The sequence below is a fragment of the Notolabrus celidotus genome, chromosome 9 (genome assembly GCF_009762535.1).
Source record: "Notolabrus celidotus isolate fNotCel1 chromosome 9, fNotCel1.pri, whole genome shotgun sequence".
NCBI lineage: Eukaryota > Metazoa > Chordata > Actinopteri > Labriformes > Labridae > Notolabrus > Notolabrus celidotus.
In genome coordinates, this window is record NC_048280.1 from 35,161,244 (window position 1) to 35,188,166 (window position 26,923).

Consider the following 26,923-nt stretch of genomic DNA (forward strand, 5'->3'; position numbering starts at 1 on the left):
GGAGCCAAAGGTTTAAAGTAGCTTCAGAAGTCCAGGACTGAAATAACAGAACAGTACCTCCACCAGACTGTGAGCTTCCTCTTAAGGAACATTTCTATAAGCAGTGCTCTGAAGAGTAACAACAACTGATTCTACTGATTCACAGACAGGTACGCATGATCTGCCTCTTGTCCAATGAGATTACTTGGCTGGAGCTACTTGTTGCATAATTGCACTTGAGAGCAGCATTCGAACAATACAGCTACTTTTTATAAATGGAAAAGGACATGAGCATTGATACAGACAGAAGGATGCGATGTAGAGCAGCTCTGAGGATTATTTCAGTAAATAGAGATAAAGGCTTTAATGTCCCACATGTTTGTTCCAGAGAGCAGCATATTCTTGAAACTGGACTGAGTCGACTGACTGATTCATGAATTCAAAAATGACCTGTTGTATATTAATCGCACAGATTAGATAATGCTGTGCCAGACTGAGTGGAAGGTAGCACTGGATGCTGTTGAATGGCCCGCCCTCTGGCTGATGAAGGCAGCAGAGCTGGTGAGTGGGCTCTGAAATAGACAGCCGCTGCCTCAGCAGATGGCAGCCTCACAGTGAATCCTGCAACACCTACAGCAGCTTTACAAATCCACAACGCTCTGCAGGAACCAAACCACAGCTGAGGCCTGCAAGGGTTTTTCTGTCTTAATCACAGGGAGGTGAATGAGTATTTATCTTGTGCCAGTGTTGACTCACTTAAAAATCACTCACTTCTGTAAAACATCAAAACTCTGAACTCTCTCCGTCTGGACACAGCAAGCTCTCTGAGTGTTTTTAAAACTAAACTTAAGACTTATCTTTTTAATCTGGCTTTTAATATGGAACATTTATTTTACCCCTGGGCTGCATTGTTTAAGCATCATTTTTATTTATTTAATTTTATGTAAATTTATCTTACTATATTTTATTTTTATATTTACTTTTCTGTTTTTTTCTCTGATTTTTTAAATTGATTTTAATATATTGATATGATTATGTTGATCTAATTTTATTTTATTTTATGTAAATATATTTTATTTGATTTTATATTCATTTTTTTTGGTATTTCTCTGATTTAATTTTAATGGTTTTATTTTACATTATCGTGTTGATTCTATTTTATTATATTCTATCTTATTATATTTTGTTTTATTTTCATATTTATTTTCTGTTTTTTCTCTGATTTTATTTTATTGATTTTATTCTAATGCTATGATCGTGTTGATTTTATTTTATTCTATCTTATTAGATTTTGTTTTATTTTTATATTTATTTTCCTGGTATTTCTCTGATTTTTATTTTATTAATTTTATTCTAATGCTTTTACTTTATTGATTTTATTCTAATGATATGATCCTGTTGATTTAATTTAATTTAATTATATCTTATTATATTTTATGATATTTTTATATTTATTTTTCTGGTGTTTCTCTGATTTAATTTTATTGATTTTATTCTAATGATATGATCGTGTTGATTTTATTTTATTTTATTCTATATTAATGTATTCTATTTTATTTTTAGAATAATTTTTTGGGTATTATGATTTCATTTTATTGATTTATTCTAATGATTTTATTTTATATTTATTTTTCTGGTATTTCTCTGATTTGATTGATTTGATTGTCATGATTGTATTGTAAAAGTGAGTGTTAGAGCACTTCAGCTCACTGTGGCCGATTCGAGTATTACAACAACAAACACAGGATCTGATGAGATCTGTCTGCTCTCTCTCTCTCTCTCTCTCTCTCTCTCTCTCTCTCTCTCTCTCTCTCTCTCTCTCTCTCTCTCTCTCTCAACACTGACAGGAAACAGCAGATTCTGAATCGAGCAGCTGGATGACTTATTTTGAAATGTAGGCCCACATCATGAAATATCATAAACCTCTATTACAGCAGCCTTAATGATCATGCACTGTCCCTCTGTTGGTTTCACCCAGCTCCTCTCCATTCTCTGCAGAGAGCCCGTTTGTCTGTGATTTGTGGGCCTGTTGTTCGAGTCTATTCATTTCACTGACTGAGTGGGAGTTTCTGCTCGGGGCCAGAGCTCCTCATTGTTCGGAACCCTCCCACCTCTGTGCTGCATCCAGATACTTCCTATCAGCAGAAACACTTTCACTAGAGATGACTTCATGGTCATAATAAACTCATGTTTTATTACAGTGGACACTCAATGCTGTTATATTTGTCTTTATTCAATGAGTTTAGAAAGTTGCTCCCACAGTAAACAGCTACACACAGACTATCCCTCTTCATGCAAACACTCTGTATCATGCAGCTTCAGTTCTCCTGCAGCGCCTCAGCCTCCCTGCTTGCCTGGTGCTGCGCTCCAGCCGGTCTCTCTCTCTCTCTCTCCACTCGTGGGTGGAGTTTCATCCACCGACGCGCTGCTGAGGCTGGTTCCTAAGACAACCCATGAAACATGCATTTGCATTATTACCACGGCTTGTTTCACCACCGCATCCACACAGAGCAGCAGTCTGCAGGAACCTGAAGACACCGTCTGCACGCTGCAGGAACCGCTGTGAGAGGAAAAGTGTTCAAAGAGGGGATTTCTGCAGAGACAAGGCCGGAAACATGAGCTACAGGACTTCAGCTTAGAACTGAGCTGCTGCCTTTTCATCGATTCAATCTAGGTGAGTTCTTTTTGAATGTATTCTTTGTCAGCACAAAGTTACAGACTGTCAGGAAACCACTGAGCCTTGTGTACCTGCAGAAAACTGTTCATGGAAGCGCCTTTGTCAAATCTTAAGTTTACTTTAACGACATTTTCCATCGCTATCAAAAACAAAATCATCGCAGAAAATCTGTACTGATGTTGAATAACTTCTGATGAGGTGCAATGATTCCTAAACAGAGAGGTCTCAGACTAATCCTCTGAGCCAGCAACTATCAAGAAAATAAATCAATAAATAAAACAAAAACAGAGAAAGCATCAACATATTTAAAGACTCATAAAACAATGTTAATAAAATAAAATAAAATAAAAAGACTCATAGACACTTTGAAATAAAACTTAAAGACACATAAACACAGTTAATGAAATAAAATAAATAGAATCATAATGAAACACATAAGACACTTTAAAAAAGACTTAAAGGCACATAAACACAGTTAATAAACTAAACTAAAATAATCATAATAATATACACAAGACACTTAAAACATATGTTAAATATAAAACAATTAATAAAATAAAATAAAATAAATAGAATCATAATCAAACACATAAGACACTTAAAGACAATTAAACACAGTTAAAAAATGAAATCAAATTAATAGACTCATAATAAAACACCCAAGACACTTAAAAATTACCCAAAGACCCATAAAACACTGTTAATAAAATAAAATGAAATAAAATAAAATAATCATAATCAAACTCATAAGACACTGTTAATAAAATAAAGTAAAAATAATTATAATCAAACTCATAAGACACTTAGAAAATATATGAAATGTAAAACACTGTTTATAAAATAAAATGAAATAAAAAAAATCTTAATAAAACACGAGACACTTAAAAGAATATGTTAAATATAAAACACTGTTAATAAAATAAAATTAAATAAATATAATCATAATAAAACACATAAGACACTTAAAGACAATTAAACACAATTGAAAAATGAAATAAAATAAAATTAATAGACTCATAATAAAACACATAAGACACTTAAAGACAATTAAACACAGTTAAAAAATGAAATCAAATTAATAGACTCATAATAAAACACCCAAGACACTTAAAAATTACCCAAAGACCCATAAAACACTGTTAATAGAATAAAATGAATCATAATAATACACACAAGACACTTAAAAGAATATTTAAAGACACATAAACACAGTTTAATAATGAAGTGAAGGGGTTCTGGTTGCCTAGCGGTCTCCGCCGGTTCTACTCCTGGGAGTTATTTGTTGTTAAAGGTCTACTGATGCATGTTTAGATGAACCAAAGGTAAGCTAACCTGTTGCAGGACTTGGAACATAAACTCATCATGTGCTCATTTGAAAGAAACATCGTGGTCTGTCGGTCTTAACCCCTTACTCAGTGGTCATGTAGGGGGGGTCCAAAGGGGTGGCCACGGGGACACATCAATCAATCAATCAATCAATCAATCAATCAATCAATCAATCAATCAATCAATCAATCAATCAATCAATCAATCAATCAATCAATCAATCTTTATTTGTATAGCACCAAATCACAACAAACGTTTTCTCAAGACTCTTTTACAAACAGAGCAGGTCTAGACCACTCTATGTCAAATTATGAACAGAGACCCAACACCAAGACAGGATAAGACTCAGTCTGACCCCACCTTAATCCACCATGAGCATTGCACCTCCCAGTATTTAGCTAGTTACAGCGGAGAGGACAAACTTCCTTTAACAGGCAGAAACCTCGAGCAGAACCAGACTCATGTTAGACAGACATCTGCTGAGACCGTGTTGGGTCTGAACAGAGGGATAGAGTCCAGCACGTCCGTATCAGCAGGAGTCTGGAACGTCACCACAGGAGGAACCTACGAGACAAGGGAGCTCAGGGACTCCAGAAAGGTCTATGGTTAGTAACTTTAATGGGACAGGGAGAGTTAAAGTAAGTGATGAGGGGGTTGGGGGGAGGGGGTGAGATAGGATCCCGGTGTGTCAGTTCGCCCGGCAGTCTAAGCCTATAGCTAAGCTTTATCAAAAAGGAAAGTTTGAAGCCTACACTTAAAAGTAGAGAGGGTGTCTTCCTCCCGGACCCTGGTTCCCTCCGGTTGAAATGCATGTAGTTCCGGGGAAAAGTTCCTGCGGTGGAAAAACGCCCTTTAGGTACCAGAGTAGAGTTCCAGGGAGTGAGATAGCATCCCAGTGTGTCAGTCTAAGCCTATAGCAGCATAACTAAGAGCTGGTCCAAGCCTGAGCCAGGTCCCCTTGGATTCTAATCGGCCGCCCCAGGTGCAACCCCAGATTCCTAATCTATGATTGGCTGCTTACCTTGTCAGAGGCGGGGACATTATGGACTGCTAGTTAGGAGTTCTCTTTGCATTTTAAAGTAGTCAATTGACCGTTTTGGTGCTTTGAATTACACAAAAACACATTTTGCACATATATTTCAGAACACAGGGGTGTAGATTAGTCAATCAGGGAACTTCCTGCACACTATCTAACTGTCAAAAGTACATTCACTGTCAACACTTGGACTCTGAATCATTTCCTGTGAATAGATAACATCTGTGTGAGACTTCCATGTTAGCAGTCAAGGTTTTTATAGTGAAGTGACATTCTTCATCTTCTCCGTGCTGCACACACCCCCCTGCACGTTAGTGTTCAGTGTTGCGTGTTTGACTTTCACATGTGTTGTCTTTGTGTGAAGTCTTGTGTCTGTTGCTCATTTTCTGTTGCGTGTATGTGGTTTACTCCTCAGCTTCAAGCACAGGACGTCTGGGTTTGTTCCACCGCCCACAAGATGCACATGAATAGCTTGTTAAGTCAATGGAGTAAGTATCAAGACTTTAAACAACTTCCTGAACTTCTCTCTTCGTAATATTTACTCCTCTACTACATACACTGAAGTTGATGATGATGACTGATATGTGAGTCTGAAGTGACTCGTTGACAAAGACACTGAACTGAGAAACCACAACCTCAGCACCCGTCTCGAGCTGTGTGTGCAGACGTGCGTTGCTTGACTTTGAAGTTTGTCTCAGCCGTCATGATTTGTGCTCTCAGGTTTGTTACTGTGTCTTAATGAGCTGCAGCTTTAAGCAGGTGAACTTGCTATGTACAGTTTTTGTGTCTAGCTTGGCATTGTTCTGAAATAGAAACACCTTAACTCAGCATCCAGTGACAGGGAAGTGTCCTGTTACCTGCCCTCCATGTTTAACACTTCCTGTGCAGCCTGTATGTCCTTCTCTACGTCTGCTTCATCATATCAGAGATTACTTTCATTTTTTATAAGCATCACAACATCAGCGGTGACACCTTTCAGCCCACTGCTTCCGTCTGTTTCTCTTAAGCTAGCGAGATCAGCATCTGCTATTGAGCTGCTGTTAGAGGGAGCAACAACAAGAGGGATGTTGTTTTAAATGAAGAGTTTTATTTTGAAAATTCCGTCGCTCACATTCTTTTAATGCCTGGCCAGAGATTGTTCCCACTTTCTGTTGTCTCGAACCAAGACGAAAACAAACACCTGCATCAAGAATATTAAAAATATGAAGAGGCGAAACGCATCTCAGGTTTGTTCCAGTGATTTCAGGCTTTTCTGTTTTTATATATTTAGTGAAATGGTCAGAAAGAAGTCTTTCCTTTTAGAATGGGTCGAATACTTCCCAAGTTAGAGGCTGGATTCTGTTGTTCTAAGACTTTCAGTTTCAGACTCAGGCCAAGATTTTTACGGAAGAGGATTTGGGCCACTGAAAAAAAAATAAAGGTCCAATATATATATTTTTTTAATTATTCTGAGAAAAAAGTCTGAATTCTGAGATTAAAGTGAGAATTTTGAGATTTAAGTCACAATTCTCAGATTAAAGTCATAATTCTAAAATCAAGGTCCGGATTCTAAGATTACGGTTCGAATTCTGAGATTAAAGTCCAAATTCTGAGTAAAAAGTCTGAATTCTGAGATTTAAGTCCTAATTCTGAGATTAAGGTTCGAATTCTGAGATTAAAGTCAGAATTATTAGATTAAAGTCAGAATTCTGAGAAAAAAAGTCTGAATTCTGAGATTTAAGTCCTAATTCTGAGATTAAAGTCTGAATTATTAGATTAAAGTCAGAATTCTGAGATTTAAGTCCCAATTCTGAGATTAAAGTCTGAATTATAAGATTAAAGTCAGAATTCTGAGATTCAAGTCAGAATTCTGAGAAAAAAAGTCTGAATTCTGAGATTTAAGTCCTTATTCTGAGATTAAAGTCTGAATTCTGAGATTAAAGTCTGAATCTGAGATTAAAGTCTGAATCTGAGATTAAAGTCAGAATTCTAAGAATAAGGTCCGAATTCTGAGATTAAAGTTTGAATTCAGAGATTTAAATCAAATTCTGAGATTAAAATCACAACTCTGAGATTAAAGTCACATTTTTGATATTTAAGTCAAATTCTGAGATTAAAGTCTGAATTCTGAGATTTAAGTCACAATTCTAAGCTTAAGTTATAATTCTAAAATCAAGGTCCGAATTCTAAGATTACGGTTCGAATTCTGAGATTAAAGTCCAAATTCTCAGTAAAAAGTCTGAATTCTGAGATTTAAATCCTAATTCTGAGATTAAAGTCTGAATTATTAGATTCAATTCAGAATTATGAGATTTAAATCCTAATTCTGAGATTAAAGTCAGAATTCTGAGAAAAAAAGTCAGAATTCTGAGATTAAAGTCAGAATTCTGAGAAAAAAAGTCTGAATTCTGAGATTGAAGTCCTAATTCTGAGATTAAAGTCAGAATTCTGAGATTAAAGTCTGAATCTGAGATTAAAGTCAGAATTCTGAGAAAAAAAGTCTGAATTCTGAGATTGAAGTCCTAATTCTGAGATTAAAGTCTGAATTATGAGATTAAAGTCTGAATCTGAGATTAAAGTCAGAATTCTGAGATTAAAGTCCTGATTCTGAGATTTAAAACAGAGTTCTGAGATTAAATTTAGAATTCTAAGATTAAGGTCAGAATTCTGAGATTAAAGTCTGAATTCAGAGATTTAAGTCAAATTCTGAGATTAAAGTCACAAGTCTGAGATTAAAGTCACAATTTTGATATTTAAATCAAATTCTGAGATTAAAGTCTGAATTCTGAGATTAAAGTCTGAATTCAGAGATTTAAGTCAAATTCTGAGATTAAAGTCACAAGTCTGAGATTAAAGTCACAATTTTGATATTTAAATCAAATTCTGAGATTAAAGTCAGAATAAATCAGCATTCTGACCTTAATCTCAGAATTCTGACTTTTTTTTTCAAAATTCTGAAAAATATTTTGGACCTTATCATTTTTATTTTTTCAGTGGCCCTAATCCTCTTCAGTAGATTTCAGTACCAAGCTAGTTTAATGAGCTTATCCAAAAACATGAGAAAGTGTCTGCTCAGATGTAATGACTGTTGGCTCAGGCTCATAATTTATCAGCCCTTTATTTACCTTCCTCTTCCATTCCCGGGAAAGCTGCTGCTTGGCTGCAGGGTTGTGTTTGCTATGCCTCTGCAGGTCACAGGCTTTTAAAAACAGCTCCAAGCAAACCATCTGTGCCGTCCACCTCCGTACTTCACCAAGGACAGGCTGCTGGATTTAACACACACTTTAGAATGTGTGTGTAGTGGATGGATGCAAAGACAGAGACTGCACTTCTTCCACTTTTCATGCAGAAGTTTTGGATTTGTGAGGGATTCCCTCCGACCACAGATCACACTGATTATCACCAGTGTGGTGTCCTCTCAGCACTAAGCCCTCACTTTGCAGACATTAAATGCTGAAGATGAACTCACCCTAAAGAAATCATGTCAAATGCATGCTGTAGCACTTTGTGATGTCACCCTCTCTGTTCATGTTTTTCCATGAGAGGTTTGGGTGTGACGTGTTGCAGAAACAACATCCCCACACCCTCAGCAGTCAACACTGTGTTACAGTGCAGAGCGCCTTCATACTGACAAACCACGTTCAACAAAACACAGATCCTAGCTTTAAAGGAAGCAGAGAACATTTCTTAAAATGCTCTTATACACTTTATTTTCCAAACCAAGATGGATGAGCTGTTAACTTTTGCTCTTCACACACAACAAAATATTAAGTCAAGCAGAATCCAAAGGCCTCCAGACATCATCTCTCTCCTCGCTCTGCACGGGTTCTGCTTCTTCTTTTTGTAAGAGTAGAGGGGCACAAATCAACACTCCTACACCCAGAGCTGAATATTTAGTGGCTGAAAGCCTTAGTGGTAGAGGTGGGCGATGTAGCTTAGACATCATATCACCAAATCCAGAGAAAACTTACGATAACGATATATGTGACGATATTTTCCATCACAGCTTTAATTTGTCCACCTGTCAGTGTCACTGTCTGTGGATCCATAAACCTGCAACCTCATTATTTTCTCATTATAATCAAAGTCACTTTCTTTCAATCAATCAATCAATCAATCAATCAATCAATCAATCAATCAATCAATCAATCAATCAATCAATCATTCAATCATTCAATCAATCAATTTGTCGATCAATCAATCAATCCATCCATCCATCCATCCATCCATCCATCCATCCATCCATCCATCCTTCCATCCATCATTCAATCAATCAATCAATCAATCAATCAATCAATCAATCAATCAATCAATCAATCATCCATCCATCCATCCATCCATCCATCCATCCATCCATCCATCCATCCATCCATCCATCCATCCATCCATCCATCCATCCATCCATCCATCCATCAATCAGACTTTATTCATTAAGTGTTTTTCATACAATGACATTGTAACACAAAGTGCCGTACATAAAAACAAATTAAAATAGAATAATTAAGAAAATAAAGATATATAAAAAAATAAAAAGAGCCCCCCATCCTATTCCCAACCCAGCCCTGATCCCAAACCCACCCCACAATCCTAAGGTTAAGAACACAATATATGCAACAATAATAGTAATAAAAGTAAAAATAAAATAAATCAAATCAATTAAATAAATTAATAAATTAATAAATAAAAAATAAGTTGCTGAATGAACTGACGTACGTTGCTCGTTCAGCAACGTGCAGCAAATGGTTGTGGCCAGGAGTCAAACCTGTAACCTCTGCGCCGAGGTCTATACCCTCAGTATGTGGGGCACTTACACCCCTAGGCCACCAGCGCACCTAAAAAGTAGATTTTAACACAAGTCTAACATCAGAGCCCCACATCTGACACAGCCAATAGCCTCTCATAGTTTAGGATTTTGGGGTGGCCAATCAGATTTTGGGGATACGCCACCCAAGGCCATCCTGATGGACACACACCTGATTGGAGTCCAGGTTGATGATATCTGGCTCAAGGCTCAACGTTGCAGGCTGCGTGAGTTGAGTGTTGTGCTGGTGTGAGGCATTAGAAAAGGCACACAGACACATTGTGCTTGTTTACACATTTTGTATGACCTCCAACAGTGTTTTCAACCCACTCACTTATCCGCACAAGCGGCATGTTGTTCTCAGACAAAATGTTTCTGCGACCGAAAAAATGTGTATCGAGGCTTCTCCCTCTGCCAACGTCTCCACAAACTCTGGATGATTCTCTGGGGTGGAATAAGATCGACATTGTTTAGTTTTATACATAATGAGACGAAATAACCAAGATGGCCTGATGGATAAAAACAGCTTTAAGTTGTTGTTTGTTGACACTAAACAAGAACCGCACAGCCCCACCTCGCTGCGTGTTAACCACACACCAAGCACTCAGTCTTTAGTGTCACATGTGCAAGTGAAGGGGCCCCGGTGGATATAGGCTTACAAGGAAGCATTAACATTGTTTGAAAGCTTGAGGTGCAGCTGAACTAATGCCTTTTGAATTATTCACCGCGCTCACAAGGAAGGAAGGAGCTTCAATCACTAGTCATAAAACAAGGAATCAATCCAGCCCTTCAGACTGTGAATGTTCAGTGAGAGAAACTTAAAGAATCAGAAATCTTTATTTATAAATCACCAAATCCCAACAAATGTTCTCCTCAGACTCTTTCTAAACAGATCAGGTCTAGACCGTACTCTATGTTCCATTATTGACAAAGACCCAACATCAAGACAGGATCAGATCCAGTCCCATCTTCCAGACAGGACTCAGTCTGATCTCATCTTAATCCACCATGAGCAGCAGCAAGGACAAACTTCCTTTAACAGGCAGAAACCTCCAGCAGGACCAGACTCATGTTAGACACACATCTGCTGAGACCTACCGTGTTGGAGAGAGGGATAGATGGAGGTGAAGAGAGAGAGAGAGATGATAGGGGTGAGACGGATAGTAGTAGTTGTAGCAGCTGGAGTCTGGCACTTCCACAGCAGCAGAGATCCAGAGGAACCTACGAGACAAGGGAGCTCAAGGACTCCAGAAAGGTCTATGGTTAGGAACTTTTAGATATAGCCCGCAGTCTCCGGGCCAGAACCAGCAGACTGAGGGACAGTTTTATCCACCAGGCAGTCAGGATGCTGAACTCTCTCCCTGTTTTGCCCCCGCTTCCCATAGTGCCCCCTTCACAGACTTACCCCCCCCCCCCCACCCCAAATCAACGCCTGAGGGTCTGAGAGAGAAATGCAATATCAAATCCTCAGTATGTCTAGTGCATACTGCAGTTTATTTGACAATAAAGAAGACTTTGAACTTTTTGAACTTTAAAGTAAATAATGGGGGGTGAGATAGAATCCCAGTGTATCAGTTTGCCAGTTCCACCAGCAGTCTAAGCCTATAGCAGCCTAACTAAGAACTGGTCCAAGCCTGACTGGACTTGGATGAACAAATGTTGAGAAGACCCTCCCTTGCACATCCTAAGTTTCTGACTTCCTCTCTCCCAGTAAAAGCTCATTTTTGAACCCTTCTTTGCATTTGTTAGTAGTCCCTTGGCGCAGCCGATACTCTCCCATTCTCGTCAATGCTGATGTTCACACAGGGAGCGCCGCGCCGTGTCTCAGCTCTGTCTCAGGAGCGTGCCCCCGCGCCACTCTGCCAGAGCCCAGCACTTGTCAATCTGCACAGAAAAGACAGACCTGGACAGGACAAGTCAGGCATGAGGATTGCATGCAACATCCGGCAAATTCAAAATAAAACACCATATATGGACTCCCAACTGTTTAAAGATTGTATAGATCAGAAATACTCATCGATTATGGATGTAAGATACAAACACCTACAAACCAGTGATCCAGGTCGACTACAACGGGACTTTAAGATGATCACTGTATCAGAAGGTAACAGGACTTTAAGATGATCACTGTGTCAGAAGGTAACAGGACTTTAAGATGATCACTGTGTCAGAAGGTAACAGGACTTTAAGATGATCACTGTGTTAGAAGGTAACAGGACTTTAAGATGATCACTGTATCAGAAGGTAACAGGACTTTAAGATGATCACTGTGTCAGAAGGTAACAGGACTTTAAGATGATCACTGAGTCAGAAGGTAACAGGACTTTAAGATGATCACTGTGTTAGAAGGTAACAGGACTTTAAGATGATCACTGTGTTAGAAGGTAACAGGACTTTAAGATGATCACTGTGTTAGAAGGTAACAGGACTTTAAGATGATCACTGTGTCAGAAGGTAACAGGACTTTAAGATGATCACTGTGTTAGAAGGTAACAGGACTTTAAGATGATCACTGTGTCAGAAGGTAACAGGACTTTAAGATGATCTCTGTGTCAGAAGGTAACAGGACTTTAAGATGATCACTGTGTTAGAAGGTAACAGGACTTTAAGATGATCACTGTGTCAGAAGGTAACAGGACTTTAAGATAATCACTGTGTCAGAAGGTAACAGGACTTTAAGATGATCACTGTGTCAGAAGGTAACAGGACAACAAAATAGAGCAGAATTATTCATATTAATCTGAACCTGCAGAAACTTAACTTTATAGTTCTGCAGCATACTCAGTGATGATTAAAGCACAAAAGTAACAGAGTACTATCCAAATGATTCAACCACAGAAAGGCTCTGTGACCCGTTGTACTGTATGTATGTAGTTCTCTCTATACTGGACCCAGCTGATCCCGGCTGCTCTGAGCTGGCTCAATGCTCCAAACATGCGTCCTGTGTAGCAGGGCGCAAGCCGTCAGACGGAGCAAACACGCTGCGCAGCCGTAACACGCGACACATTCTGTATAAATTGGGGGTCAGACTCATCCCTTCTCAGAGATCACTAGTCAGTATGTCCCCAGCTGCTGAGTGTCTTTCCTTCTTGTTGCTTGTTGTTTGGATTTACCTCTTCACCATTAAGAGGTGCAGACTGAATCAGAGCCACAATCACACCAACAGCTTCATGAACGTGTGTGTTTCCATCCATGAAATGGTTACAGCTCAGGTTCTTTAACCCTCCTCTTCCTCTTCCTCTTCATCGTCCCCTTGTTTGGTTTGATGTATAGATGTTGATTTGGCTGGAGAGCTGGGGGGGGTGTAACCTGAGTTTAGGCCGGGTAGGATTAATGGAGGAGGAGGTCAGTGGAGCGGAAAGACACAGAAGATGAAATACATTATGTATCATTATCTGAGTGACACGAGACCTCCTAGAGACCGGACTAAAGACACACTTTGTTAATTAGTTCTTTTGACCTTAAGATGTAACACTTTGGGCCAGTTTACAGGCGACACAGCAGCTCAGTCTGCAGCCGCTCTACTCAAAGTGTTCTCCTCAGGTCTTTATCACACCTGGCACAAAGAGCCTTGGCGCGCAGCATGATCGTCATTGCTATTTTCCACCCGAGGCAGTCACGGTTTTCACGCCCAGCACCCACCATGTGTACGTTGAAAATGGATTTACAGGAATGCTTTCTCCTATACAAGCTGAAGCAGAGAGAAATCTAACACATACGCTCACATCGACCCAGAGAACATTTATTATCCACAGACCGAGAAATGTGCCCACTAGTACAGACTGTTTCATTATCTGTACACATGAAGTACAGAATACAGCCAGGTGGTCCAGCTGCAAACACCAGTCAATGAAGATCTTCTATCTGTCCTACCTGTCTTAGATGTAAAGCACTCAGGATGTTATCTTTCACCCTGTCTCATGGCCAAGTTACACCAGATCCCTGTCCAGTCCGTCACAGCACTGAAGTTTCTATTCTAGTCAATGTGTTAAAGGTGACATATCATGCAAACTCCACTTTTTAATGGTTCTCTACCTGAAATATGTTTCCCTGGCATGTCTACAAACCCCCCGAGAATGAAAAGAATCCATTATGCCCCTGTTCTGATTTCTCCACCTTTCTGTAAATGTGTGCTGAAACCAGCCGTTTCAGTTTTCAGTGTTTTTCATACGTCACAACAAGATCCGGTCTGTAACAGGAAGTCAGAGCTCGGAGCTTGTTCAGCCCATAGACTGTATAAAATACAACTCAACCCCTCCTCTGTTTTTCATTCCCTGCACACGTGTGTGCTAACAAGGAGCTTAGGAGGGAGGCATGCTAGTTGTAGGCTGTCTTAATAAACACAAAGGTCGGTTTTACTCCCCACGTCTGCAGATTTGAAGATCTAGTGGATGATTTTTATTTTTCATGGAAAAGTGCTAGCACTAGTTGGCAAGCTACATAGCTACATGTCGTAGCTGTAGCTGTAGCTGTAGCTGTAGCTGTAGCTGTAGCTGTAGCTGTAGCTGTAGCTGTAGCTGTAGCTGTGTACCAAGACACAAGTCGACATACTAACAAATAAAACAGACAGAATATGTGACCAATAGTTCAGAAAGGTCCCGCTGCCTTTCTGGCAGAGGTCGGTTTTACTCCCCACGTCTGCAGATTTGAAGATCTAGTGGATGATTTTTATTTTTCATGGAAAAGTGCTAGCGCTAGTTAGCATAGCCACATAGCTACATGTTCATAGCTGTGTACCAAGACACACGTCTACATACTGACAAATAAAACAACAAGAAACACTAAATCTGTGACCAATGGTTCAGAAAGGTCCTGCTACAGGCGCCTCTCCTTCAGGATCAGATTCAGAGGGTTGAAGTGACGCGGGTCTGTGAGCAGCCGTGTATATTCAGCCAACATGTAAACATTAGATCAACGTGCTGGACAGCTGAGGCACATCCACTTCCTGAGGGGGCGTGGTCAGAGAGAAAACAGACTGTTCTGAGGAGGACTGAAGAAGAGGGTTTTTCAGGCAGACCAAAATCTGATTTCAAAGTGTTTTTTTGAGCATAAACTTTAAAGACATGTTTTGGGGACCTCTTAGACCAATATATTTTGATGAAAAAATATATGTCACCTTTAACTCCCAGTGGGTCCGCTCCGTTGTGTTCTGGCTGCGTCTCTGATCTGGCAGGTCAGAGTCCTCCGGATCAGATACACAAGACTTCTATTTTTGCAGGATGCCGAAGCACGAGGCATCAATCTCAACAGATCAGATGGAGCGGGACAGGAAGTCAGGTTTCACCAAAACAAAATGAAAGCATCCGGTTAATTTTCAGTATAAAACACTCTGTGTTATCACCAGATCGTATTTCACTTAACTACAACAACAAACCAAAGTCATGATGAGCGGAGCAAGGCCTGGAGTAAACAGGTCAGAGGTTTTCAGAGGACCAGAAAGACAACATGGATGAGGAGAGGAGGAGGAGAATCCTTGATTCAGTGATTACCGTGGGAAAACCTCGGTCACATGACTCCAGCTGTCCGCCGGTCCTGCTCCAAGAAAGCACCGAACCGGGCCATCGCGGATCAGCCATGTAAATAAAAATTGTCTCTTAAAGGGAACGAGAGCTGACTCTGTGATTGCTTTATGTTACGCCAAAAACACACCCAGCAAAAAGTAGTGAGACGCCCTGTCTCTCTGGGCGATGTGCTTCTGACCACTGGTTCCCAAATTGAGGGCCGTAACACTGACGGAGGGGGTCACAGCCGGGATCCCTTTTTTTAGAAAAAAGATAAATAAAAACAGAATGATTTACAACTGCATATTTTATCCTTTATTCTAAAAATAGAAACACAAAATGAAGTTAAACACTAGATAAAACCAGAAACTCAGACACGACCCTGTGCCTGTATTTAAGAATTTCTACTCACTGCTATAGGGTGAACATTAAGATGACTTGTATTCTGCTTCTAGACATTGTAAAACTATAATAATGCAATGTGTGACTCAAGGGACGAGGGTCGCCAGTCTCTAGCACCATTAAAATCTCATTAAAAGGGGACCGAGCTTTTTCAATCAGGGCCCCTCGAACATAAACCACGTTCAAGTTCTGTGGACGAACGGGATCAGATCTCCTGCATGCATTAGACTGTAATTTATATATAGTTTTATTCATTACCATGCACACTATTCCTACAGTCAGTGTTGCTCTTGTTGCGCTGGACCGGATGTAGATGTAGAGATTGATTTGTATCAGTTGCCCTCATGGATCCACATTCACACATTTAGCCTCAGGCTCAGAGCTATTTTTAAAGTGCAGCCCAAATCAGTAATGCAGTCTGCTTTCTGGTGACATGAGCGTGAAGGTCTCACACACCAAGTGACTTCACACGTGTAACTTCGTGTGTCATTGACCTGTAGTCTGTTGCACAACTCCCAGGCTCATGTCACTGCAGTTCAGTAGGGCGCTGAAAACAGATGTTATTGTGGATGGCGGGCGGAATAAAAACACTGTGGTTAAACTACCAACCAGACACGTTCAGCATTTCAGGCCCTGCCCCCCGAAAGTCCCGGGACCTTTGAAAGGTACTACCCCCCTAGCAGGGGCTTTTTAGGGGGGAGATTAACTACCCCTGAACTAAATTTAGACCCTGGTTCTTGCCTTGACTCACTTGCCTTGAGTGAAGATCTAATTCAGAGTTGGGGGTTAGCATCCACAGACATAAAGTATGCAGATAACAAGGGCATGTTGACCCACAGCAGATGTGAAACAGTCCTCTAGTCGTGACATTTTCAGCTCCTGCATCGAAGCCAAGCAGTGAAATCAGCCTGAGCCTCGCACAGTTAACGGACTCGAGGGTTTTCCAAAGCAAAGTGGTGCTCGTCTCAGAGCCAGAGCGGCCTCTGCCTTCGTCTGCAGGTTTCTGAAGGGGGGCAGACTTCAGTGATATGTCAGATTGGTTGACAACAAATCAATAACGGTCAGCCCCACATAGCTGTGGCTCCACACTGGCGTCACCCATACTCTGTGGTGGATGCAGCAGATGATGACGTACACCACAGTTTCAAAGCATGAATTATGTGTTTACATCGTCTAAACACATGCTTAACACAAACAGAAATACTAACTGAATAACAGAGAACCTCTTCTGTGATATAATCAGTCCAGACCGAGTCAAAGTAAAGACTTCTCTCTGTTTTTTTCAGACACTTGGGGAATTCAGCCCAATCTGAGACCAAATGCATTCACAACCAATATGTACAATCTCTGTCTTATAGCTTTGTTTTGGTCTCTAACAAACCAAATGAAATATCTGCTCTGCTGCAGTAAGTCCTATCCTCCAACACAATATAATGTGGGTTTATTTTAAGAGTCTTTTCTGCTTGAACAGTCAGCTCGCTGGAAAAATGGAGATTCAAGAGAAACAAAAGAGAGACAAAAAGTGTGGGCCCTAAGTGTGTTCAGACCAGAAGTGTGTGGCTCTTTGGCATTGAGTGATTCTTTATTTACCCTGATGCAAATCAAGCAAATAAACCAGTTGTGCATATTTACAGGAGTTTTTTTTTAATTAAAGTGGAACAATAGATTAAAGGCTCTTTTCGACCAGAGGAACTTTACCCCTGAACTATGTGCTTTTCGACTGGAGGAACCAGGGTCTAAATTTAGTTCAGGGGTAGATAATATCCTCCCTGAAAAGCCCCTGCTATAGGGGGTAGTACTTTTCAAAGGTCCCGGGACTTTTGGGGGGCAGGGCCTGCAATGCTGAACGTGTCTGATTGGTAGATTAACCTCAGTGTTTTTATTCCGCCCTCCGTCCACAATAACATCACACACATCTGTGATTCACTTGATTTCTCTTTCTTTCATTAGTTTTTATTTGTTCTATCTTTTTTGTATGTGTGTGTACTTTTCAAAAGAAGAAGCTGTGATTCTCTTGATTTAGCAGCTTGTAACAGTAGTCTTCTCTCAGCCCAACGTGAATGAGTCTCTCCCGGTGTTATGGTTTTAAAAGTGACCCTGTAAACTGGAGACCTTCAGCTGAACGTGTCAGTGTTTGTGGAGTTTACACAGCTGTTGAAATTTAGTCTAGTTTAGTTTTTATTATGATTTCAAAATATCCTCATCAGATATTTAATGATCGTCTGAAAACGTATATGAGGGATGCATCCGGCTGAAAGTCTCCAGTTAACAGGGTCGCTGTTTAAACCAAAACACCGGCCGATCTCTGCCACGGCCTTTTGAGTTCCTGGGAATGCAAACTAGTTTAGTTTTTTATTAAGATTTCAAAATGTCCTCATCAGATATTTAATGATGGTCTAAAGACGTTTATGAGGGATGCATCCGGCTGAAAGTCTCCAGTTAACAGGGTCGCTGTTTAAACCAAAACACCGGCGGATCTCTGCCACGGCTTTTTGAGTTCAAAAGGATTTTAAAGCCGTGTTGAAACGTCTTTGCTACTCGCGCTTATCTCCTCTCACGTGTTGATTCAGTGAATCCATCTGTGATGAAATATAGCACCATCTAAAACAGTGCAAGCTAAGTCTCTTCATGCTAACAGGCTAACTGTTGTGTTGCTCATAATGATACCTGCCTGTCTGTCTGTTTCTATGGTGTCATCTGTGATAAATGGCATTCCTCTTTGTGTTACTGCCCTCTACTGGTCTGGTGGTGTAGTACATTTACTTTCATTTCCTCTATACGTCACTGGCCTGATTTACACAATGTACCCGGGACTTTAGCCTGCGATCAAAACACAGACAACCTTTTAGTTCAGGGGAAAGTAGTTCTGGGGGCTAAAAGACCCCGGAACTCTTGGTCGGAATGCACCTTTATTCTGCATCCATGTCCATTGGTGCTGTACAGTAGATCTGGAGAGTATCCCTCTTTTTGTGCACATTTTAATGCTTACGTCAAATGGGAAATATGATGATCAAGCTCATTAACACCCACATGGTGTATAAAGGAAAACATCTGTCTTTCACATGATGTCACTTATGGGATTCTGTCTACAAGTATGAACTCTTGATGTCATCAGATGAGGTAAATCTTTCTTTTCGGCACGTGAAGTAGCCCTTTACTGCTGCCCAGGAGGCTGTGGTGCATGAACATAACACCACATACCAGTCTGAGGTCTGGTCTTACGGACATTCCTCAGGGACAGTCCTTGTGTTGAGAGAGGGAGCTCTGAGGAAAACTCTCGCTCTGGTGTGAAGGCTTTTACTTGAAGCGTTCACGGGCATCATCAGCTGAGTGGACGTCAGTCGGGCGGCGTCCGGGCCTGATATTCCTGTCATTGATGTGTGTGGAGGGACGCAGGTCAAACTCACAGTGGGTTGTGATTACGACCTTCCATCACAGACAGACACTCTCCTGCATGTTGCTTGTGTAACCTTCCCGTCACAGGTTGGGGAAAAACACAAGGCTTCTGAAGAATTGCGTTGTGGCTAGAGCGCAAGGACTCTGAGTCCACAGTGTCTATGTCCTGTTCTTAATCCTGAAAACTGCAGGGTAGAGCTGTGAGAGAGTCTGTTATTATGATACTTCTAAATGTGGATTTTTCTTCCTTTTGGTATAATGAGGAGGAAAAGTGGTAAACCCAAAGTGCAGGCTCGGAAACGCTCAGAATGACATAACAACTGGAGTATCTAGGTTTCTGCATTTTTGCGGTAATTATGGGACATCATGTGTGCTGCTGTTCCAACAGTTGATCAAAAACAAGGGTAAAAGCAGAAACAGTGAAAGGAACGTGGAACAGACAAAAGACACACAGCAAAGTGAGTCTGCATTCAGCTGATCACTGTTACACTTGAGGTCAAAATGATTAGCCCCCCTTGTGAAATCAGATAAAACCCTTGATTTCTCCATGAAAATGACCATTAAAAACAAGTGTTTATAGTTAAATAACAAAGACAAATGTTCACTATGTTTGACTTGGATATTTTATTGATGCAATGAATTGAAACAAGAAAAGGTAAAAATGGCATGTCCAAAATTATTAGCCCCCTGGCCCTAAGTAGCTAATAGTTCACCCTTTCTGAGCCATACCTGACAACAACCTCTTCAAGTAGTTCTTTACAAGGTTGGCACGTCTCTGGAGGGATTTTGGCCCATTTTTCCAATGCAAATTGTTCCAGCTGGTCCAAAATACATGGTTTCTGAGCATGGACATTCACTTTGAGCACCCGTCACAGATTCTTCACAGGATTTAGATCTGGGCTCTGTACGGGCCGCTCCAGGACCTTGGTTTTGGTGTCCTTTAAGAACTGTTTGACCAATTTTGACGTAAGCTTTGGATCATTGTCTTGCTGGAAGACCCAGCGCTGACCAAAGCCTAGACTAAGAGCAGAGTTCTTCACATTATCCCTCAAAATGTCAACATAACTTTCTTTTTTCATGATGCCATGCACCAGAACAAGATTTCCTGTGCCTGAGGCTGCAAAACAGCCCCACAGTACGATGCTCCCTCCACCATGTTTAATTCTGAGGACCGTGTTCTGAGGGTTGAAGGACTCTCCCTTTCTTGGCCAAACATGAACAACATCCATATGCCCAAAAAGTTCCATCAGATCAAAGGATGGACTTCCAAAACTCATCTTTACCTTTCAAATGTTCACGGGCACACCTCAGTCTGGCTCTGATGTGCTGCTCTTTGAGTAAAGGGGTTCTTCTGGGACGATGGTCCTGAAGCCCACTACGATGAAGATCCCTCACAACTGTGCTCCTTCAAACATCAACTCCAATGGAGGTCAGGTCAGCAACAATCATCTTGTTAGATGTCCGGGGCTTCTTGTTGACATCTTCGACTACTTTCCTCTCCAAAGTTCTTGAAATCTTGTGTTTTCTACCACGCCTAGGTTTGTTTCCAACAGAGTTTGTCTCCTTGTACTTTGCAATGATGCAACATACAGCTATTCTAGACACTGTAAAACGCCTGGAAATGACAGTATAGCCTTCCCCCTTATTATGAGCCTCCATTATCTTCTTTCTGAGCTCAAGACTGATTTCCATTGTCTTTGGCATGGTTAGTAAGAGTAGTCCCTCTCAATAACGTGTTCAAGTGCTCTGTTTGGAGTCCCTTAAGTAAATTTCAATGCTGATTGGATGCTCAGGTGTTGTTAGGAAGCCAACTGACTGACAGGTGTTGTTAGGAAACCAGCTGACTGCTCAGGTGTGTTTTAAAAGTAAAAATTCACAGGGGGGCTAATAATTTTGACCACCCCATTTTTCACTATATTTGATATAAAGTTATCCTAAAAATGTATTTTACATTCCAAAATGTACCAAAGCTACTAAAGAACACTGGTGAATGTTTGCTTATATCAAGTTTTATCAATGATTCAAACATTGGGCAGAATTTAAGGGAAATGTTTCAGAATTCCTGGGGGGCTAATCATTTTGACCTCAAGTGTATGTCTTACTCAAACAACATTTTCACTCTTTGAAGCTTCTGTGAGGAACGTGTTGGTCTAGATTCCTGCGCCCACTGTGGACAGAGTGATAACTTTCTTGGAAAAAGTCTCATCATGTTGTATTAGTATCACTCACTTCCAAAGCTTGGCGTGGAGAAAGTGAACAAAGGGTTTTATTTTCCATCATCTTGACTGACACCTGGCCCCTTGCAGCAGATACAGGACTTCTTCAGTGTTTTTTGGGGGGGTGGGGGATTTGTTTTGTTTTTCAGACCTTCAGTTTTTCAGCATGTGTCTAATTTGTTGACTTTCTTCATCAGCAGTATATTTATAACAAACTCCTCTGATACCTCTTTTCGACCATCGTGAACCGGGTTGTATTTCCGTGCTGGTGCTCTTGCTGGTTCAGAGCTGGATGAACCTGCAAACCAACACGGCACCGTTTGTTTTTTCCCTTGCTCGAGCCTGTGGAAGAGGCACGTCATGACGCTAGATTTATATGACCGCTTTTCCCAGCAGCACTAGGGCGAACTTTCCCTCACAACAACAACAATGGCGGACAACGGCAGCTTGTCTCCTCGGCCGACCACTTCTTTGCCTTGGAGTCCATTAGTCTCTTTTATTTCTTCACTGCAGGACAATGGAGGAAACATGTTTGTTTTTTGTCCTCACAACATGTACTTGAGGGGTACAGTGTCCACTGTCCAACTGAGTCAAATGTGCTTTGGTCGCCCCATCCAGTATGATCCTCATGTAGGAAGCATTGAATTAACTGACCTGCTGTGAGATAAGTGACTCTCGAGCCTCAAAGCTCGACACTAAGTGGCATTAGCCTCGTTAGCTCCTCTGTTTTATATCCAGAGCAGACTTTGGTCCTGTTTTCTCTTTGCAGACAGACATTAAAAAACCCAAACCCACAGTTACAGCCAAATTCCACCCGATCCATCACAGCACTGGATCTGATAGGTTTCTATTCTAGTCAATGTGTTAACTTCCACTGGAACCGCTCCGTTGCTGCGTCTCTGATCCGGCAGGTTGGAGCCCTCCGGATCAGATGCACAAGACTTCTATTTTATGCCGGAGGATGGAGCAGCACAGGAAGTCAGGTTTCACCAGAACAAAATGAAAACATCCGGTTAATTTTCAGAATAAAACACTCTGTGTTATCACCAGATCTTATTTCACTTAACTACAACAACAAACCAAAGTCATGATGAGCGGAGCCAGGCCTGGAGTCAACAGGTCAGAGGTTTTCAGAGGACCAGAAAGACAACATGGATGAGGAGAGGAGGAGGAGAATCCTTGATTCAGTGATTACAGCGGGAAAACCTCGGTTACATGACTCCAGCTGTCAGGAGGTCCTGCTCCGTGCTGCCTTCTGAAAACGTAACCGGTGGGTGTTGAAGGACGAGTGAGCACGTGTTACTTGTTACTTGTTTCCCTGCACTTCAGACCATAATGTGTGTTGTTCCCCCGCCCCATTGAATTACATCAGATGAAGGGGTTTCCTATCTGGAAGCTCAGGTCAACAAACCCTGAGGTTTATTTTATACTGTTAAGACGTTTATTCAGCTTTAAAGTGAAGCAAACAGAAACAAATGTCCTAACCTAAGCCGTAAACGATGTTTGTTCTAAAAGAGGAAGGCAGCTAAGATAAATCAGAAGCAGACCATAGAGAGACACAGAGAGAGGCAGCTCAATGATAGGCCTGCACTGTAAGCATTTCTCTCTGACAGAGCTGAGAGTGAAGTGATTGTTCAGTCTGAAGCCCAATGAACAAAAGCAGCATGAATAGATGGGGTTGATTCCCCGGCTTGATTGACAAAACCTTGCCAATTGTGTCAGCGTGTCAGTGTGTGCTCTCCACGGGCGTCATTGTAAAGGCCAAAGAGGCTGTTGTCATGGAAAAACAGACTCTGATCTTTACTGTTGTCACACCAGTCCTCTGTAACTGGAACCAGGTCAGGACTTCCCCCTTCAGAGATGCAATAAAAGTCTCAGACTGTGGGAATTGAGTTTAAGTCCACATGGCATGCACTGGTCATTACATGACTATTTATAGATTAGAGATAAAGCTGAATATTGTAACATACTGTATAAGGCGTTTTTCAATCAGAGGAACTTTACCCCTGAACTACATGCGTTTTGACCGGTGGACCCAGGGTCTAAATATAGTTCAGGGGTAGTTAATCTTCCCCCCCCCCTAAAAAGCCCCTGCTAGAGGGGTAGTACTTTTCAAAGGTCCCGGGACTTTTGGGGGGCGGGGCCTGCAATGCTGAACGTGTCTGATTGGTAGATTAACCACAGTGTTTTTATTCCCCCCTCCGTCCACAATAACATCACACACATCTGTGATTCTCTTGATTTCTCTTTCTTTCATTAGTTTTTATTTGTTCTATCTTTTTTGTATGTGTGTGTACTTTTCAAAAGAAGAAGCTGTGATTCTCTTGATTTAGCAGCTTGTAACAGTAGTCTTCTCTCAGCCCACCGTGAATGAGTCTCTCCCGGTGTTACAGTTTTAAAAGTGACCCTGTAAACTGGAGACCTTCAGCTGAACATGTCAGTGTTTGTGGAGTTTACACAGCTGTTGAAACACAGAGGGAGTTCCTGGGAATGCAAACTAGTTTAGTTTTCATTAAGATTTCAAAATATCCTCATCAGATATTTAATGATCGTCTAAAGACGTTTATGAGGGATGCATCCGGCTGAAAGTCTCCAGTTAACAGGGTCACTGTTTAAACCAAAACACCGGCCGATCTCTGCCACGGCTTTTTGAGTTCAAAAGGATTTTAAAGCCGTGTTGAAACGTCTTTGCTACTCGCGCTTATCTCCTCTCACGTGTTGATTCAGTGAATCCATCTGTGATGATATATAAAACAACTCAGAAAGATTGCTCCTTATTATCAGGCCAATTAAAATTCAGGATTTTTCCAAACTGCTGTTCATTAGTTAGCTGTCAGGAACCCTTTCTGTAGCAGAAGGCGTCTGATCATTAAGGTACAATCATGAGTTTATTGTCCAATCACATGCTTCAGATTTCAAGAAAGATGAAAGGAAGCTCTTTAGATGCACATAACTGTAATAGCAGTCTGTCTTTATTTAAATCATGTGTTTTGTTGAAGTCTCAGAGATGAGGTTCTCTTCAGCTCACTTGACCACTTCCAAAGGTGTGTGTGTGCGTGTGTGTGTATGTGAAGTGACCAGCCCTGTTATCCGGCTTCTATTTCCAGCCTCACATTATTCGGTGCCTTTGTTTCTCTCCATAAAGTGGAGCCACTTTCCCTCATCCATGCAGCTAATAAGTGGCAGAGTGGAAATCAAGCTTTTGTGAGCCTCTCTTTCATCCTGGGTGGCCTCCGCACTGTTGAATGCATGAATTGCTCTTTTGTCTTTTGCAGATCAGTCGAGCAGAAGGGAGCAAAGAAATGATCTAGAATCTGTCCGGGTGAATTAAATACCCTTTACATATATGGAAATGAGAATTCATAAAGTATTTATGTGCACAACAGACCTTCTGGGGGGGGGGGGGGGGGGGGGGGGGGGGGTTTGATGGGACTCCCTCAAGTTTGATGGGAAAACACATTTTTTTATTAGTCAACATTTAACATTTGATGAAGGATACTTTTTTACCATGTTAGCAATAGAAACAAGCTGCAACAGTGCCAATTGGAAACCCCTCAGCAACTGTCAGATGATGATATTTTAGGGAGTCCTGTAAAGACCCCGTACCCCGTGTAGGGTTGGCATGTGGTTATTGGAAGTAGAATCCTTAAGACTACTATCTTAAAATACATACATGTTGGTGAAAAATAAAAAGATTATAGATTGAGCTAGAAACCGTCATCAAGGGGTTTGGACCAATCAGAATCAAGCATCTAACACGACCGGAAGATCAGTAAGAAAGCCGGGTTATAATTTGGGTTAATCTTAATAATAATAAAAATAATAATACATTTTATTTGAGGCGCCTTTCAAGTCACCCAAGGTCACCTTACAGATAGTAAAAATATTCATAATTAAAACATCATTAAAACAAACAAGAAATAATAAATTTGAAAGTAAAAAAAACTAGTGAAGTGCACAGAGTCCAGTTTGAGTGAGTATGCCAGTTTGAACAGGTGAGTTTTGAGTCAGGATTTGAATGATGTTATGGAGTCTGACTGTCTTATGTGTTGGAGGAGGGAGTTCCAGAGTCTGGGTGCTGAGCACCTGAAGGCTCGGGCACCCATGGTACTGAGGTGAGACGTTGGGATGGTTAGCAGTCCAGCAGAGGTTGAGCGGAGGGAGCGGGAGGGAGTGTATTTGTGAAGGAGGTCGCGGAGAGAAATGGGGGCCAGGTTGTGGAGAGCTTTATAGGTGAGGAGAAGGTTTTTGTAGTGGATGTGGTATTGTACAGGAAGCCAGTGAAGTTGCATGAGAACAGGAGTGATGTGGGGAGTGCGTTACAGTATTCTGTATGGGATGTAACGAATGAGTGGACCAGGATTTCTGCTGGATCTTGTGCTTCTTGTTACTTGTATCACGCAGCTTTTATTTAATTTTCCACAGAGATAAAATAAACGTGTCTTCTTCCCCAGCAGACATCTCCAGGATGTGTGACGTGGACGTGTCCTCAGAGCCCAGCAGTCCCACCCTGTTTGGTGAATCCTCAGACAAATACTACCATGTGGACCGCTGGCAGAAGCTCCGCACTGCCGTCCGAAAACTGGAGTTCTGGGAGAACTTTACAGCTGAGCTCATCGGGAGTGGCTTCTTCTCTAAAGTCTATAAGGTAATCCTCTCCCCTCCCTCCCTCCCTCCCTCCCTCCCTCCCTCCCTCCCTCCCTCCTCATGCTCTGCCTCGTTACCAGCCTACGTGTGAGCTGCCATCAGAGCTCGCTTTGTTTCAGCTACTAATTGGGACATTCTTGCAATTCCATGATTGGCTCACCAGCATTTTAGACCATGGGGGCATGTTACTCATCCCCAGCTGAGATGTTATATAACTCCTAATGTGACAGCAGTGCTGGAGGGAGCTACAGGAGGAGCTGGTTTTCATGCATCCAGGCTTTGTCCCTGATGGAATGAGCCAGAAAGAGGCAACAAGGTGGAAGAGTGATTGAGGAAGTCAGGGTTTGATTTTCCAACCCAAGTGAGATTTGTTTCCTGACTTTGGACAGATGTTCAAATCAAGCACATAAAGAAAAGACACAATGTTAGAATTATTTTCTACTCTATCAGGGTGGAAATGTCGAACGTGCACATATGATATGAAAGCTGCCTGTCTTCTTACGGACACCTGTCTGTCCTTCAGGTGATGCACAGCACCAGTCGCAAGGTGATGGTGGTGAAGATCTACAAGAACGACGTGGACCAAGACAGCATCGTACGAGAGATCAGCCTCCTGCAGAAACTCTCCCACCCAAACATCGTCAGGTATCACTTTATGTCCTCATATCCAGTCTCCTTCCCCTCACTTCACACTCTTACTCCCTCTTTTGACAGTTACTATTGCTGCTCTAAATAGTAACAGAGCATGTTATAGAGCACCTTTGAAAAAGATGTATTCTTTCGTACCTACACTGCTAAAAGGAAAAAGCTTTGAAAACTCAAAGTTTCAAGGCAACTGTCTGCACTAGATTTTTGAGTTTTGAGGCTAACTAGAAATCTTACATTTGAGCCAACTGATTAGTTTTGTTGAGATAACTTATCATTCATATGTAGTGTAACTTACAGTTTTGAGTTCTACATACT

At 41.2% G+C, this 26,923-nt stretch overlaps 1 protein-coding gene across 4 annotated transcripts in view; it reads left to right on the forward strand.

Moving 5' to 3' along the window:
* Positions 1 to 2,410: 2,410 nt before the first annotated feature.
* Positions 2,411 to 26,923, forward strand: part of zgc:162952 (PKc_LIMK_like_unk domain-containing protein) — a 46,107-nt gene continuing 21,594 nt past the window's right edge. Inside the window, exons 1-4 of one of the 4 annotated variants that reach the window (XM_034692178.1) lie at positions 2,411 to 2,653; positions 5,434 to 5,506; positions 25,771 to 25,961; positions 26,484 to 26,605. In XM_034692178.1, coding sequence (XP_034548069.1) covers positions 5,476 to 5,506; positions 25,771 to 25,961; positions 26,484 to 26,605 — 344 coding nt within the window. In that variant the 5' untranslated portion in view covers positions 2,411 to 2,653; positions 5,434 to 5,475. Of the gene's footprint in view, positions 2,654 to 5,433; positions 5,507 to 25,767; positions 25,962 to 26,483; positions 26,606 to 26,923 lie in introns of all 4 variants that reach the window. The other 3 variants (XM_034692177.1, XM_034692179.1, XM_034692180.1) reach the window with 3 other exon arrangements.